Source organism: Bradysia coprophila, unplaced genomic scaffold (assembly GCF_014529535.1).
Source record: "Bradysia coprophila strain Holo2 unplaced genomic scaffold, BU_Bcop_v1 contig_70, whole genome shotgun sequence".
NCBI classification, from domain to species: domain Eukaryota; kingdom Metazoa; phylum Arthropoda; class Insecta; order Diptera; family Sciaridae; genus Bradysia; species Bradysia coprophila.
In genome coordinates, this window is record NW_023503941.1 from 2,308,796 (window position 1) to 2,326,945 (window position 18,150).

At 39.1% G+C, this 18,150-nt stretch overlaps 1 protein-coding gene across 7 annotated transcripts in view; it reads right to left on the reverse strand.

Moving 5' to 3' along the window:
* Positions 1-3,399: 3,399 nt before the first annotated feature.
* The window catches only part of LOC119083642 (sorbin and SH3 domain-containing protein 1), an 84,774-nt gene continuing 70,023 nt past the window's right edge, over positions 3,400-18,150 (reverse strand). For 4 of the 7 annotated variants that reach the window (XM_037193386.1, XM_037193385.1, XM_037193383.1 and 1 more), the window contains 6 exons: positions 5,134-5,467; positions 4,956-5,073; positions 4,797-4,883; positions 4,606-4,725; positions 4,287-4,537; positions 3,400-3,888 (listed from right to left, as the gene is read on the reverse strand). In XM_037193386.1, coding sequence (XP_037049281.1) covers positions 3,720-3,888; positions 4,287-4,537; positions 4,606-4,725; positions 4,797-4,883; positions 4,956-5,073; positions 5,134-5,467 — 1,079 coding nt within the window. In that variant the 3' untranslated portion in view covers positions 3,400-3,719. Of the gene's footprint in view, positions 3,889-4,286; positions 4,538-4,605; positions 4,726-4,796; positions 4,884-4,955; positions 5,074-5,133; positions 5,468-14,456; positions 14,650-18,150 lie in introns of those variants that run through there. The other 3 variants (XM_037193384.1, XM_037193388.1, XM_037193389.1) reach the window with 2 other exon arrangements.

Here is an 18,150-nt window from a genome sequence, read left to right on the forward strand (position 1 = left end):
GGTCCACTGGAGATTCTCCAGTACACTTCAAATTGATGGAATTATAATAAATTTCAAAAATATTGAAATAATGGTCTAAGAGGTGGTTTTCTTGGTCGATTCCCGCAGCTCCCCGGAATTTTTCTGGTTTATCGACTATATGTTCCGAACTCCTTATCGGCCTCAAAAACCTGCAAATAGTTCTAGCAACACACAAAATTGATGAAGGTCGGTTTTGTACTTCCAGAGATATGGTAGTTACGCCCTTTAGAAATGTTTCCTAGGATAGACTTGACGGCTGTTTAAGGTTAAAAAATTGTACCCACCTTCCGATCCTCTCCTTAAATTCTTATTTGTATGATTGGTTTCATATTGGGAGGAAGTTCCTCTTTCGATGTAGTTACTATATCGTTGTGGTCCGCTTCGGCTACAGTCTGGTGGTCTGGTCTCTGTATGTTGGGGTTCGTGCGCATTTAAAAATGAAAATCCGTTTTGGTAATTAATTTTTTTTATTTTATTTTGCGTGATCAATATCTTGTTATTGAAATCAAATTTCTTTTTTTTTCCTTTGTTTTGCTTCAACAATTTGCCAGAGGTTTGGTAACAACACTACTCAGAAGTAATTAAAGTTAAAAAAAGAATTTTGCTTGCATTTTGTTAATTATAAATTAAAGGTTTTCTCAACTTTGCACGATAAATCCTTAAAGTGAATTAATTTTCAAAATTTCTAATTTTAGGCCCGAAAAATTCGTTTTTCTTTCTCCGTTTTTTTTTGTTCGAAGAAAGAAACCACAAAATTCATCTAAATTTTAAGGCACTTCCTATTCGCGCGTGAATTTTTTTTTTTTAATTTTTTTCCATATTTTTCTAACATCAAATAAAATTTTCAAACACATTGTGGTGATTTTAAGATCTAAACACAAACATTTCTGAGAGTTGTCTGTGTTGTTTCCCATTTTTCGTTTCTTCTGTCGAATAGTGTAAGCCAATTTCGAAAGTTGGCAGAAATGAACAGATTCCAAAGTTCAAGCAAAGTCGAAGCTTTCAAAGCTCATTCTGTAATTGAGACGATGCGAACACGACGTTAAATTCATCGATAATTATTATTCAACGATTTTAGCTCCCAAGCAAGATGATGACTTTGTCCAATCTATGCCAGTTTCAAAACCGGAATTCGGAAATGAATCAGGTTCAACAGATGGCATTCCTTTCTCTGTTCGATGAAACCGGTTGTGATTTCTCTTTTTTCTTTTGTTAGCCTTTGACTTCACCATGTCACCAATCGTCGCAAAATTGCAAATTGAGTGAAAACTGATCTACCGGCTCATAATTTGTGTGTGAATAGCTGTCATCAGAACTCATCCAAAGAACGAACTCAAATTACTGTCGTCTTAGCGACATTAACTGCATGTGAATAAAGTGAAGCATATACGTGACGTAGCTTAAAGGCATAACGTTTCTTCTCGAGCACAGAGAGATCTACAATTTACAATTCTCCTAAACAAAGAGAGAGTAAACAACACCGACATCAAATTCTTGTTGTGCTGAATTGCTGTATTCGAAAGTGACAAAGGATTTTATAAATGAAAAGAGTTGAAACGAGATTTTATAAATGAAAAACTTTAAAATCTCGCGTCGTAATACAGCACTGGAAATGTTGCATACGTCGTTGTGTAAAGGCACTGTAACGACCTGAATTTTTCCGTCAGATTTTTTCAGCTTGATTGGAGACAAAACCGAAATCTTTGATCGCGAAATTTGTTCAAATTTTCAACTTAACAAAATGGTTGGCTTCCTCTCTTCGACCGAAATGTTATTTTGATACTAGGTATGTAATGTACGCTGGAAGAAAAACTATTATTTCCAATAAATTGTGAATATGTTCAAGAGAACTTAAATGTTAGATTTTTCTACATTTCTTTTTTATGTTTGTTCGTTTTTTCCATTCAAAAACTTTTCTAATAAATTAGACAAAAAAAAAACAAAATTTTCAAAATATTCAATAAAATTTTCCTCTCTCTTTCTCTTTCCATTTTTATTCATTTATTTGGGAAGTTTTGACTGACTAGTAAGGCAATAATTAAATTATTTCATTTTCGAAAATCTTAAAATTTATTTCTCCATTTGATATATATGTTCCACATACTTTTATCTCCTTTTTTCGTCGTGTTTTTTCTTCGTCAAAAACAAAACAAATAGAAAATGTTCAATAGTTGATAGACAGGAAGCCGATGTGCATTGCAGTCCCTCAGACGATCACGTCACATCAGTTCGAAACCTACGTATTGTCATGTTATTACACTACCTAATGTGGTATATGGCCATTTGTTTACCCATTAAGACGAAAGTTTGAGTCCAGAGCGAAGCTAGAGCCGCGATTCACTCGAGTTGGAATTTACTATTTTCCCCCGAGGTGATCACACTTCATCTGTGCGTGGCTTGAATCACCATTTCTATTCATTAAACAAACACATCAGTTGGTTTCACCATTTTTCAAAACCAAAATCAAAGTGACAGTTGCAAGGAGTAACAGTTATTTGTTCAACGAGGGAAGAAAAGTTGAAAATTGTATAATGATGGAGTTGTTGTCGCCAGAGAAAATGAAATTTCATATTTTCCGATTTTTTTCACACTTTCGAAGTTTGAAAATGAGTATTTACTCGCCTGTGTTGTAAAAAAAAGCTTTTTCACCCCATGGGAGACACCAGAGTTGATAAATTAAGGATATTCTCACATGAACTGTCATCAGTGAAAGCGTCAACAAAACGTCATCTTATCACCGCATTTAAGTGCAGAAAATAAGGTTATTCGAGCCGCGCATGGATGATAAACATTTTTTCACAACGCAGGCGAGAAAGTAGTCTTTTCGTGACCTCAGCTGAAACGTTGGGAGCCTTTGTTGTGAAAAACGTTGTGTTGTTGACCTTGGGAAAAAAGTTGGAAATTTCATTTTCTCGGGTGACTTCTGTGGCAGTCGCTTCGCTCTGGCCACAAAAAACCTCCTCGAAGTGAAATTTCCAACATTTTTTTTCGCTAGGTTGACAAATCACTATTTTTCTCAATTTTGTTTTGAGCCTAAGGACCTAAAGGCCCTGAGGACCTGAATGGCAGTAGTGAGATAATAAGGAAACAAAATTTGAAAATTAAAATTTTATTGAATGGTTGCCGTGGAACCCGACAGTTTGACTTCTTCGGCCCGACAGTACTTTCAATAAAAAATTTATTTTCAATTTTCATCCTTCATCTGGCCAGAAGATCTTTGTTTCGTAACTACACCAAATTGACTTCTCTGCAATGTAAATGAAGATTGACAATTTTTCGCCTCAAATAGCGTGTGTGGCATAGGTTTTAAAATCGTGACCCGGATATATCGGAGAGTCTGATATGCACATCGGCTCTCGGTCCATTAACGACGCAATATTTCCCGCATTTTTATATCTTTTGGTATATTTTGAAGCTGTTTTTTCATAATTTTTTTTTTGTAAATTAAAATTGTGCAATTCAACGATTAAATGTTAAAATTTAAACAACAAAAAAAAATTGAAAATTTAAAACAATCGGAACGAAAACAAACGCAAGTGTAAAAATTAGTAATAAACCCTCCCGCTCCCCTTCAAAGCCAACTTGAAGGCCGATGAAGAGGAGGAATAGGAAGGAAGAAAAACGAAAAAAGAAAATAAATTAAACGAAAATCTCTCTCGCATTTATAAAATTAACAATCGAAGAAGGGCGGACGACCGTTAGTTCCTTTCGACGTAGTTGCCCGGGAAGGTGCCGAAATAGCCCGTTCGCTGCGATGTGCCAACAAACCAGCCGTCGTCACATTTTTCCAGAACATAGACAATGTCGCCCTCTTGCAATTCCAATTCGTCGGAATTTTGCGGCCGGTATTTGTAGATGGCTCGGTATCTGATTCGATCGAAAGAAAGAAAAAAAATCGTTTTAGGCGACGCTCATTTAGAAGTAAGAGCAGCAGAAGGTGGTGTAACTGTCGCGAGTTGTAAACTTGTACTGTTACAACTCCTCGACATAAATGTCTTTTTGGCAATTACGACTACTCCAGATCATTACAAACTTCCATGCGATTCTCCCCAACCTTGAATTGTTCCGTCAAGGGAATTGTAAGTGGTGACGATCAGATACCGTTTCTCGTTCATCACTGCGGCTAGTAATGGTTAGCTCAGTGGTATTTCCCAAAGAAACTTGAGACGAAGTCACGAAGTGCTATTCGAGTCAGTTAAACGGAACCAACCTCAACGGCAAATATCGTCCCAACACCTAAAGACAATGCAAAAAATCAGACTTACGCCACTGGCTCGGAATTGGTGTCCACGTGCAGCACTTCCGTCTTCTGTATGGTTTTTGTTTCTCGCACCACTCCGTTCGATTGGTAGCCATTCGATTGCGGAACTATGCCGGCACTTAAATCGGACACGAAATTCGGCCGAATAACTGAGTAGTCCGGTGACGGGGCTAGTGTCAACGAATGGGCGGCTGGTGAACCAATTGGTTTCGATGAAATGATTGGCGTTGAATCGGCACCAATATCCGTTAAGACCTAAAGGGCGGATTGGGAGTTAGTGTCAATGAGAGTCACATTCGTTCCAGCCGTCGTCGTCGTCTTACATCAACATAAGAAACTGGGAATATTCCTTTTCGATTAGCGATTCGACCTTCAAACCAATTGTCATCTACGCGTCGAGTCAATGCGACCAGTTCACCTTTGTTTAACGATAGTTCTATGGCCTGCCGAATCGGATCGTATAAAACGGTCAACAAGGACACTCAAAGATACTTTTCGATCGAAGCAAACTTACAGATTGGGCGTGGAAGTTAAATTTTGCACGGGCTTGTCCTTCTGGTAACTTCTTCTGTGTGATACGGATGCCATCTCTGGTTATTATCTGTCATTGGGACGACACGATTCGGTTAGGAAACGAAAGCGAAATTAAAAGTCGAACGAAAAGGAACCTAACCTCGATATAGTTGGATGGCAGCAGTCCAACGGCAGCGTTATGTTCTCCTTCATACCAATTTTTATCGATTTCTCGTCGTATGTAAATGATGTCTCCCTTCTTGAAGCTCAACTCCCTGCTTCAAAGATGCATCAATTAAATCTCTGGCCGAGATTAGTTGTTCAAACTTTCTGATTACCTTGCCGTCTGACCCTGGAAATTGTACAATGCACGGGCAACGGTTCGTGGCAGTAACGGTGACTTTGGTGATGCGTCCGGTCCGAAATCATCGTATCGATTCAAGGCGATCGGTGACTTTTGTGACGGCGTAAAGTTGTCGGTGTGACGACGATTGCTCATGTCCTGCATTTCTAGTAAGTATTTTCGGCGACGCTCTTCCTGGTACAGTTTTTTCATCTGTTCAGCCTGACGGTATGCCAGTTCCGATTCGGACATTGGATCTTTGTATTCGAATCGAACGGGCGTCTTGTAGTGAATGTTGACATCACTTTCGACATATCGATGTGGTGATTCTGGAAGGGAGAGAAAAGAACGAATTTGAATCAATTTCGGGTGATGGATTCATTGAAACGAGGGAGTGGAATCGGATACCACTTGAACCGTGAACAGGGTTCGTTGAACTGATATTTTGTGTAACAACAGATCTGTCAGTCTGTCAGTCATTCATTCGCAGTGCATCAAATTCTCGATCAATTTACCTTCATACGAAACTTGTTGCACAAATTACTTAAAGTCGCTTGCATCCAGCAAGACCGAACTTAGATTTTCGACTTTTAGTTGAATTTTGTGTACGAAATATTGTCATGCGCTTAAGGCCGGGTTACGCTCGTTTACATCTTTGCGATAGTAAAGACCGTAACCTGGCCTTAAGGCCGGTTAACATCTTTGCGATAGTAAAGACCGTAACCTGGCCTTAAGACCGGGTTACGCTCGTTTACATCTTTGCAATAGTAAAGACCGTAACCTGGCCTTAAGACCGGGTTACGCTCGTTTACATCTTTGCAATAGTAAAGACCGTAACCTGGCCTTAAGGCCGGGTCACGCTCGTTTACATCTTTGCGATAGTAAAGACCGTAACCTGGCCTTAAGGCCGGGTTACGCTCGTTTACATCTTTGCGATAGTAAAGACCGTAACCTGGCCTTAAGGCCGGGTTACGCTCGTTTACATCTTTGCGATAGTAAAGACCGTAACCTGGCCTTAAGGCCGAGTTACGCTCGTTTACATCTTTGCGATAGTAAAGACCGTAACCTGGCCTTAAGGCCGGGTTACGCTCGTTTACATCTTTGCGATAGTAAAGACCGTAACCTGGCCTTAAGGCCGGGTTACGCTCGTTTACATCTTTGCGATAGTAAAGACCGTAACCTGGCCTTAAGGCCGGGTTACGCTCGTTTACATCTTTGCGATAGTAAAGACCGTAACCTGGCCTTAAGGCCGGGTTACGCTCGTTTACATCTTTGCGATAGTAAAGACCGTAACCTGGCCTTAAGGCCGGGTTACGCTCGTTTACATCTTTGCGATAGTAAAGACCGTAACCTGGCCTTAAGGCCGGGTTACGCTCGTTTACATCTTTGCGATAGTAAAGACCGTAACCTGGCCTTAAGGCCGGGTTACGCTCGTTTACATCTTTGCGATAGTAAAGACCGTAACCTGGCCTTAAGGCCGGGTTACGCTCGTTTACATCTTTGCGATAGTAAAGACCGTAACCTGGCCTTAAGGCCGGGTTACGCTCGTTTACATCTTTGCGATAGTAAAGACCGTAACCTGGCCTTAAGGCCGGGTTACGCTCGTTTACATCTTTGCGATAGTAAAGACCGTAACCTGGCCTTAAGGCCGGGTTACGCTCGTTTACATCTTTGCGATAGTAAAGACCGTAACCTGGCCTTAAGGCCGGGTTACGCTCGTTTACATCTTTGCGATAGTAAAGACCGTAACCTGGCCTTAAGGCCGGGTTACGCTCGTTTACATCTTTGCGATAGTAAAGACCGTAACCTGGCCTTAAGGCCGGGTTACGCTCGTTTACATCTTTGCGATAGTAAAGACCGTAACCTGGCCTTAAGGCCGGGTTACGCTCGTTTACATCTTTGCGATAGTAAAGACCGTAACCTGGCCTTAAGGCCGGGTTACGCTCGTTTACATCTTTGCGATAGTAAAGACCGTAACCTGGCCTTAAGGCCGGGTTACGCTCGTTTACATCTTTGCGATAGTAAAGACCGTAACCTGGCCTTAAGGCCGGGTTACGCTCGTTTACATCTTTGCGATAGTAAAGACCGTAACCTGGCCTTAAGAACGTGCGTGTATCTTGCTTCATTTCCCTCACATCAAGCATGCATCAACCGCATTGCTACACAATTTTTCGATTGATCATCATCGCCCCCCAAAAAAAACCACCTGAACCAGCCAACCATCTTGACCGCCGCTCATCACTGTTTTTAATGATTTCATTGATGAAAGTGACATAATGTCACTCGTTGAATTTACAATAAAAAATTCAAATCAAAATGAAATGCTGAAGGTAGATGCAACGGAGCGTTCATCCACTATATGCATTAATTAGAGATATGTAAATAAACAAACATGGTGATGTAACAGACGTTATTAACGCTACACATCCATGTAGGTGCATATACGCACACAGGTCTAGGTAAACATTCAAACGAAATCGTTATGGCACTGAACCGTATACAGACAGGGAAGATTTACCATTTAATTCGAAAACAGATAGACATTCATATGCAGTTGGTGGAATTTGTTTTTCCGTTGTTACGCAAGTGCAGGCACAAGTGGTCATTCCTGAAATCCGGTTCGAAATGGCACGTCCAATACAATCAGACAATGACAAATGAAAACTCTCGTTCTGGAAGTGGTACACAGGCAAAGAGTCTAGGAGCACCTAGAAGCGTACCCATGTGGGCACAGAACAGATCAGAGGTCTTCAAAAATGCATTCATCTCTTCAAAACGCGCGAGTGACATGGTTGTTATGTTACACGGCTACCGTAAAGACGATCTGGGAGATTAAGACTGTGGTGAACTGATCAACATCAGGATGAAATAGTAACAGCAGCAGTAATATGTAAAGGATGGTACAGACGAAGATGCATTTTTGAGTTTATTTTCCAAGACCCGAACTTGACCACTCTGTCTAAATTATCTCGGAATTTTCGGCGTGAGCACGAGATGAAAATTCAAAACCATGAAAACACTGTATATCACGCGTGAAAAGTTATCGGAAACCACACTTTTTTAGTTCTATCTCAGCAGACCTGGCAAACAGGTCTAGGGATCCAGGCGATGTTTTCCTTAATGATGGAGTTTGTTTATGTTATTCGTCAAAGAGAGAAATTTGATACGAAGGCGGAGCTTACTCTCCGTATCAACGAGTAGTGTGATGCACATCGAACGATCAACTCGTTCGGCTTTATATCGCGGATTTTCGGTTTCGCTTTTATTCTCATTCTTCTTCTATACATTCAAGTTCAACCTTGAACGGTGTGCATTATATTTGGTTTTGTTGTTTGTGTATTTCATGGTTTGTTTGTTTGTTGAAATTCGTATACCGAGAGAATAATTTTTGCATAAGTTTGTATGTTTCGTCGAGACGAAGTCGAGTGATGCAAATAACTACTTCAATATTTTTCCTTGCGTGTGAACGTAGGCCTTGGCGAGACATTTGTTGTTGCACGTAAATTTATTCTGGCAAATTGTGCATTGCTGAACAATAGTAAAGAAATTCAACCACGTGCAGAGTTGCAAAAGATGAATATTAGCTTGAGCAATGAACATTTGACGTCTGATCGGTAAACGGTCAATTATTTTGTGTACAAACAAGAGGAAGCAGAAGACAAGATCAATGTGAAAATAATGGAAAATCACGCGTCAAAATCTATTCGAAAGGCGTGGAAAGGCGCGTCAAGGTGTGGAAAAGACCGTTTGCATGCATGCGATTCGTTATGAACAAGGTTCTGAAAGAACAGGTTAAGACAACCACGAAGGCGGGTGACACCAGATTGTGTGTGAAATCAACTTGAAGAAAATGTTTTTTTTAGGAAAATTCAGAATTTTGTTTTTGTTAAGTTGCCTTTTTTATATAAACTTCGCAGCCTCTGACGCAATTTGTATGTCACCGTAGCCTTCGTGATCAACTCAGAGTCGTCTTAACCTGTTCTTTTAGTACGTTGGTTGTGAATTGACGCATACGAAGACGTAGTCAATTCTGTCACTCTTTGTTCTGTATTCCACGAGTGCTTCCACTGTTCAAAGATTAAATGAATCAACTCTTGGAATGAAATTGGTCAAAGTGAGCCAAGAATTAAGTATAAATACGAGGTGCTTGTATGAATGAAATTTAGAATAAACATGAACGTTGAACGGGCAACAAGCCCAATATATAGTATTTTTCTCAAATGTAGGCGATGGTATGATCCTAACCGTAGCCAGTTAGAATTACAGTTTATTGCCGTAGCAATAACCAGCCAGCCGATAAGTCTAAAAATTTCGAATATGGCGACCGAGACAGGACCGGTTCAGTTGGGTACACAAGAGGAAGATTTGTTCAAATCTAAACGTTTGGTTGGTAATTCCGTTAAAAAGTTTACGATCACTGTAAAGTTGAAACAAACCGAAGTGAGTTTGGTCAACCATTGAGAAGAGTTCGTCAACTGAGAGAAAGTGGATGGTCATTCGTTAAAGAATTTGTTCAATCTAAGAAAACAGTCAATGTATAACTGGGGAATTGCATCTCGCATTGACAAGTTGGGAGGAAGATCAATGAACGTGGAATTGTTGTGTGCGGTTTCCTCTCTTCACTCGAAAACCACAGATGGGAGTGTTCCGAATTCCACGAGTGTTTCCACTCAACGAAATTAATTTAATCAAGTAATCTCTTGACATCACAGTGCCAGAAAGCTAAATTCTTTCTACTGAGAATGTAACACTTATTTCGGGCGTGTTGCCCTTTCTACGTTCATGTTTATTCTGATTTTACTTCTTACAAGCACCTCGTATTTATATCAAAGCTTTGTCTACTTCGATCATTTTTATTTCAAGAGGTGACTTGATTCATTTCTACTTAGACCAGTGGAAACACTCGTGGAATTCCTAACACTCTCTTTGCTGTTTTTTGTTTTGCATGAAATGCGTGTAAAATCATCGCTTGTGGGGATACACAAAAGTCATTGATTTTGGTGAGTATGCATGCAACCCTTGCTTTATGCTGAAAACAAACGAGACATTCAAAACGTGTTTTGGTCCTTGTTTTCATGACGAAATTGTCGCAACTGTCAAATAAAGTTAGAAAATTGCGATTGCTGCATTTGTCAATGAAAACTAGGACTAAAACACGTTTTATATGCTTCCTACTGCGGGTTGAAAGAAAAAATGTAAACCCACGGGCCGAAAGTGACTGATATGTAAGCCCACGCGGCGAAAGTTTCGCTTTCGCCCCTTTGGCTTACATTTTTGTCACTTTCGGCCCGTGGGTTTACATTTTTCAACTTTCGTTCACAGTAGGCAGCATATAATAAATATTATGCACGTATGACAAAGCGGTCGAGGCTTGCCGAGACGGCTTGTCATACGTGCATATTCTTTTTTATCGCATAAGCGAAAACGAGACAACAAGATATGCGAATGACACTTTGACAATTTACAGAAGTATAATGTTTGTTTATATATATAGGTGAATAATTTTTTCGGGGAATCACACCGCGTATGCGATAAAACTTAATACGTAACTCTTTCAGCCTCCTCAATCGATACGCAAATAACTATTGTCTCGTTTGTTTTCAGCCTTAGGCTTGGATTGCAACACTCCATACTCGCAAAAAAATCATTTCCCCCTTGTTATGTACACAACTATTCCATTCATTGTAATTACAGAACCAAAGCCTTATTGATACGTTGTAAGTATAACTCAGAACCAGTCTAGTCACTGCTCACCGAAATGCATTCCTAATTGTACACTTATAACCTTCCATCAGTTAGTGGAATAAACAAGAAACACCGAAAACAGATTTTAGGGAATGCCATTGACCCTTGATGAACCGCTCACCTTGCATTCGTTTCGAAATTTAAAGAAAAAAATGAAAAATGTTCTTATCTGTCCACACAAAAGTTAACTTAATTTATGCTAATGTTCCGGCGGTGACAATAAATTAATGTGTGCGCTTATACACGATAGTATACACCTATGCTTTGGTGTGTGCAGTACTGTACTTTTCCGAAATGCCCAGCTTTGATGCTTTACGTTGTTATGTGTACGTTTAAAGCAGGTTTTACGAAACGAAACAAATTATTAGATCAGAATGCTGAGCATGTTGAAAATGTACGTTGACTATTTCTGATATGTCCCCGAACTCGTCATTGAGTTTAAAATGTTGCCGACATAAATTTACACACAACAAACTGAGAAAACACGAACGTGACAAGAGTGACACTCCGCAAATGTATTCCTTGGTTGGACAGAAGCAATTTCGAAAACTTAGCCAGAGATTCGAATATTTAGTGAGCAACATGTAAGCATTGGAGACAGTGCTCCCGTCACTACCTGGCATAGTCTCTTCATTACGCTTTTGCTGTTCCGTGATAGATCTGAAACTCGTAGGACTGGTCAGAATAGGCACCAATGACAGTCCAAGGGATTTTTTCTAGAACAATCAGATTTGACTCGGCATAAGGTTGAATATCCCCTACGTGCGGGACATACTTTATGAACGGTTCCGAAAAATTCTGGCCCATATTGAGTATATTTCAATGAAGAACCGACCGACAGGAAAGGGCAATCAAATTTCATTCTTAGTTTGTTTCAGCTGATTTTCGGCTGGTTCACTCATTCAGCCAAAACTGGTAATGAGTGCTTACACGGATTGAACAGTATGTACATGCGCGTAGTAGTGTATAACCAGCTGAAAATAAGCCGAGACAAATTTGAAAGATTGCCTGTCGAAGTCGAAGTCGAGGTCAATAGTGCTACTGGTCGTAGTTGAGGTTGAAGAATTATTCCAAATTCCGTAACTGTTAGGCTTACATTCTGAGGTGAGGTATTCTTTTCACAAAACGCTAAGTGCCTCGAATCTACAAATTCTTCGAAGCTTGTGTGGCTGATGGGAGGTGATCAAAAACCGAAAACTCGTACTTTTCCGACTGAGATTTCTTCAGGTACATGAAGTGTACAAGGTCTTGTGGGGTGTCATTAGAACGGTAATTTCACATACTTTCAGGGCAAGTAACTTTAACACTTTAAATGCTAATAGTTCATCGTAGATGCTTCCAAGCCTCCATGCCTTGAGAACACATGAAATTGCCTTTCTAATAAAACCTCACACGGCCTTGTACGTTTCAAGTACCAGAAGAAATCTCAGTCCAAAAAGTGCTAGTTCTCTCCCAATAGCCACAGAAGCGGCGTTTTAAAAGTGCTTTTGGCTTCTAAGGACAAATACCTTTCTAGGCTCACTTAACGAGGTCCAATGGGAAATGCATCCGATTTCAGCCGGCGTTTCAGTTTTTGAAAAAAAAACATAGCTAACGCCGACCCTTACGAAACACCTATTCGTATCAAAAGCCTTTACTGTGAAACTCTTCATTTCTTTTACTTCATTCTCTACTGAAAAGCTATTCGCCCTTTAAAATCACTTACATTATCTTTCCTTGCCTTATTATCATATACAAATAAATTGCCGGAGGCAATATAGACAGCCCCGTACGAATTCAACTTTCATAAATTCCTATTTAAACAGCTATATACCGCTATATTTACCTATATTTCACTATAAATAAACATTCCACAAATGAATTTGCTATTATATAGCTCTATATGCCTGTATATAGCTCAATATAGGTGAATATAGATATATATAGATGTCCATACATGGAATGCCTGAAACACCCCACACACATAACAAATTATTTCCATGTTAACAGAAACACTCTAAGTACCATTTTCCCCACTTTATATCACTTTTAATAAAATCCAATATGGCCACCGGCAGCCATTTTGTTAGGGGACCGGAAATTTTACCGACGCTTTACATTCGTTAATACCTTTCAAACAAAAAAAAATTCATGAAATTCGGTCAAAATTTACTCGAGATATTGACAAAATGCTCCACGTTCACTGTACGGCCGAGTAGCCAGATAAGAGCTCACTCCAAGAGACCTAGCTCACGCTCCGGAGAACATAATTTCAAAAACTTTTTTTCCCTGATTGGTACGGTCAACACCTATCTAATAAAGCTAAAACAGACGAAATATGTTCAAATGTGGCCGACCTACAAGCAAAAACTGCTTGCCGCCCTGTGCCTGTTCCACACCAAGGGGTCTAACACACGAGTCGGTCATCCGATTTCCATAAACTTTTTTTTTGTCGATCGGTATTGTAAGTACCTTTTATTTGACGTATCACTTACAAGTTTAACGTTTAAATGTCCGGATATATCTTCGAAAAACCGTAAAGCACTTATTGGGCCACAGCTCGGGAGGGGTCGATCCAAAATCACTCATCTTCGAACTTAGCCTGTCTTTTGACATTACCAAACGGGAAAAAAAAGAATTTTCAAAATCGGAAGCGTTTTACTCAAGCTATCGTGCAGACGGACAGACGGACAGACGGACATTTTTTTTCACTGATTTGGCATCTCTAGACAACCACAATAGGTTTCCCCTTACTCAGGGAGTCCAATTCGACGTGTTACGGATGTATGCGTAAACGCATAAGACCCCAGTACTTCGTACGGGTCTAAAAATCCCTCTGTGAAAACGGTGATATTAGTCTAATGCAACGCACAGTAAAAATGGTTGGTACTATATCAGGCATTTCTGGTTGACTTTATGATTCTTTCCGTGTACAAAATTTGAAAGAACGCCAGTTTAATGTTAGACTGGGCTAGGGCCACAAACGTATCATTGAATACGTTTTAACGTACGGAAATGACGGACGCAGCCACTAAATATCGCGTTAAGTATAATTTCCACTTAAAAAGAGCACTCCGTTTAGCCTCCGTTTACATGACAGTTGTAAAACAGAACAAAGGAACTGTCACGTAAACGGAGTAAAAAATTGAAATAAATTCAATTTCCACTCCGTTTGCGTGACAGTTCTTTTGTTCTATTTTACAACTGTCATGTAGACGGAGGTAAACGGAGTGCTCTTTTTAAGTGGAAACTATACTTTACACTTTTCGTTGGACAAAATTTGGGAATAATTTTCGAATTCGAAAATAATTTATCGAAACCGTAAGTAGACAATAGACCGTTAACGAAGAAACTGAGAAAAATTATTTTTGGAAAATTACGTCCACATTCACCGGAATTTCAATTCATTTGCGTTCAATTAAACTAATAAACCGACTCTTTCACTAGTAATGAACGTTAGAAAAAAATCGAATTTCCTAAGATTAAAAATAAACTGAAAATACCACGGTCATTATCGCCGAACTGTACACAACTTAGCAATTTCACAAAATATTCAATTAAAATTTATTGGAGAAAAAAATCAATTTCAATTACCCATTAAGACTATCCGATTCGTTGCTACGGTCAGTTTTCACTCTCAACTTCAATCGTTTTTTGTTTTTGTTTTTTTTTTTTCTTCTCTATCCAAACGAAGAAAGTAGCTGATTATGTGTAGACAGAAAACGCGCACAGTTCCATTCAACAAAAAATTGTCTTCAATTTTTATTGAATTTAATTTTCATTCAATTTCAACTCACATTTATTATAAACACAACAAAATTGGAGAGAAGACTCTGAATGGTGAAAGAGATTCGTTCTGATAATGGAATTTTTGTTATGATATATATGTTAGAAAAACGGAGGCATAATAAATAAATTGATATCGTCGTCGTGGTGTATAATGAGACTTGTATGCATACACAGAACGAACACCGAGAAAAATCTTGGAGTTTAACGATTTCTCAATGGAGATTAGATTTCAGATGCAGAGGTCACGCAATTGAATATTGTTCCTGTTACATTATGTACGTAGGAGAGGACAGGGCTCGGAGGAAACGTATTAAGTATCTGAGTCAGATTACTCCGCACTGAACAGAGTTGATGTCAACTGACAATACGCCTCTAGCAACCTAACTACATCTATTAAGGTGGTAAAAATGCAACGTAGCCTTTGCAATTTACATGTAAAATAAGAAATTAGTCAACAGTGGCTCATCCTACAAACAAAGGAATATGATGGTATTTTGACAGCGTAGAGAGGGTACTGAGGAAAGTGAAATTTTTTCCTAATGTTATGTCGTGACAGAAGAACACATGTTATTTCGACATTAGGGCGTATCGAATTTTGCAAATTTTAAGGACCGCGATAGCCTGTGTGCGGAAAACGTATATCATCGAAAACTGTGTCCGGGCATGTGGTTGATGGATCCAATGGAGCCATGGAAGAAGTCCCCCCGGGCGACTTTAAGTTTCCGATGGTCATAATTCGGAAAGTTGAGAGTTTTTTTGAAAACAATGTTCTAGCGGGATGTAGAGCTTTGAAAACTCTACAAATCTACCGAAGAAACCTATGGTCCAAAAGGTGCCATTGCCAAGATTGCCTAACATCGAAAATGTGACCTTTTGGTTTTTGACTTATATTTCCTGAGAGACAAATGATTTTGTTTAGCCTGTGGTATGAGATGGTAGAGGAGGTCGAGCACTACCAGTACACTAGGCATGTTGGAAAAATTTGCGGCTACCACGGCTACAAACAAACGTTCGAAACGCGCAAAAAGGTTCCGAGATTGTTGGAAAAAACGGAATTTTAGAAAAATGGTTGAAAGATTTATGATTTTCGTGTGACGGTTATGAACGACGCGACAATTCAATCGTGTGATTATCGACCAGAAGACGAAAATTTGCAGTTTCGGACAATGTTATCGCTCAGAGATGGTAATGTTGATGGATCTACCTCAGGGCGATTCCTAGAAATTAACCCTCTGGACAGTAATATTCCAATTTTGTGGACGATCATCACCATCAGGGCAATGTTATCAAATTCAGGACAGAATTATCATCTTCTGGATGATATTATCGATTTCTGGACGATAAGGCTTGATTTCCACTTACCAAAACAATACGCCGTGTGAGAGACAAAATTGATTTTATTTTTAATTTTTGCTTGACAGCTTGCTCTCTCACGGCTCTCTCACATAGCAATTTTTGTTGAGTGGAAACCACACTTAATGATCGCTTCTATGATCAATATTATCATCCCTGAGCGATAATATTGCCTCAGAGCGATGATAAGTTGGTACGCCTGTGGCGAGATAGAAGGAACATTGGAATGACAGTTTAGGAGCCAATGGGAGAGAATTTGAAAGAATTACATACACATTCTCTCACAAACTCTTCCATAGGAGCCAACAACTGTCATTCACATGTTTCTTCTATCTCGTCACAGGCGTACCAACTTAGTTCTCCGTATTACCCAGAACTGCAAATTTTCGTCTTCGAAGCTCCTCGGTTCCCTTTCCGTACATAGTCAAGGACTAGTGGCATCTGGCTACATTGGGATAACTTGAGTTTTTTCATTGATCGCAGAAGTATCTTTCGGTTCGCACTAACTGAACTACAAAAAAATTCCAATTTAACCGCAGACTTTCTTGTGTGCCCTTCATTACAGAGACGTTTATTGTAGTAAACATTCAATGGACAACATAACGTTTATAAAATCAGATCTCATCATTGAATTTTCTCAAAGATTTTACTAAAATGGAGTTGTAATTCAATTCGAAGACACATTACATGTGAACGACCATAGAAGTGGCGTATTATATTGTATAGTTAATGAGTTCGTCTTATTGCCGATGTAACGTTTTCAATGTTTCATTTTAAAGTTCACGTTCCAAGTCTCGGTAACGGTTCGTATTAAGTAGTAATTAAGATAATGAATTTAATGTATTGAACACCATTACACATACAATACACACACGGCACCCGTAACAATAACAACATTATGTTAACACGACGACACGGTAAACAATGTTCAGAAAAATTGGCTTCAATTAAATTAATTTGATGTAAAACGAAAACAGAAGAAACCGTCAGCCTCTTTTACCACTGACGAACACTCGCGGGTACAACGAATCGATGTATAGTCCGGTGGTAGACCGTGTGATTAAAAACAATTTTTTTTTTAAATTTCCAATAAATATCGGACGAGCGCCGTCGGTTTACGAAATAAAACAAAAATTTGTTTTTTTCTTATTTTTCATCCGTTCGAAAAACTAACAAAATCGACGAAATCGAGAGAAAAAAGAAATGTTTTCCCGGTGTGTAAAAAGTCTTACAGTTCGAAGCGAAATGCTCCGTTCACCGCATTCACCAAACAAACAACTACACTAACGACCTAGTCAAATGAAGACCGTGAATTCAACTGACTGAAGAGAAATTTATGTTTATGATGGTTTGTAAATGGTAAAAGGCAACATACACAAAATAATGCCTGTAAGTGTGTTATGTGTACTGTCGTTACTGTAGAAGAGTGGCTTTTGTGTCTATTATGTTTGTTATGAAAATGGAAATATTTTTATCACAACGAACGAATGGAAACAAAATACAAAAAAAATTATTAAAATTTCGAAAATTATGCTCTTCTCTTCATTCGTAGCGAAGTTTTTACAGCAGTAAACCGCAGGCAGTTTTAAAAGTGTATGCAACAAAATACAATGTACAATGTACATGCTCCGGTGGAAGAAAAAGCATCCAACAAATAAGCATGGTGCAGAACGGAGAGGGCGGTGTTCTGCTCATTCATAAATTCCGGGATGATTTCCTCTGATTTCCCTTTAGTCCTTTACACAAACACCTACTACCCAGTCAATATCAATAGTAACTAATTACAAAATCGTTTATTTTACTATAAGTCTATTCCACTGATAGAATTGAGGAAAAATAGGCTACTTCTTAATTATTTGACAGAAAAATTTTGGTTTGACGTTTGAAACGTCACTTTGACAGATAGAATAGATCGAATTTTCATCCAAACTGTCACAGTTGATGTCTCCGACCGAGAACGGAAATTTTACAGAGTAGACACAGTTGCATAACGAGTGCTAGCGAGGCACACTATCAAGGTTTTATGTGAAAAGGTTAAGCCGATCGCCATTTTTTCAATGGGGGTGACTCGAAAAAAAAACATGGCGGCTATTGGTAACTTAAACTGCACTTCAATGACTTCAGTACAAAATGTCAACTGAACTGA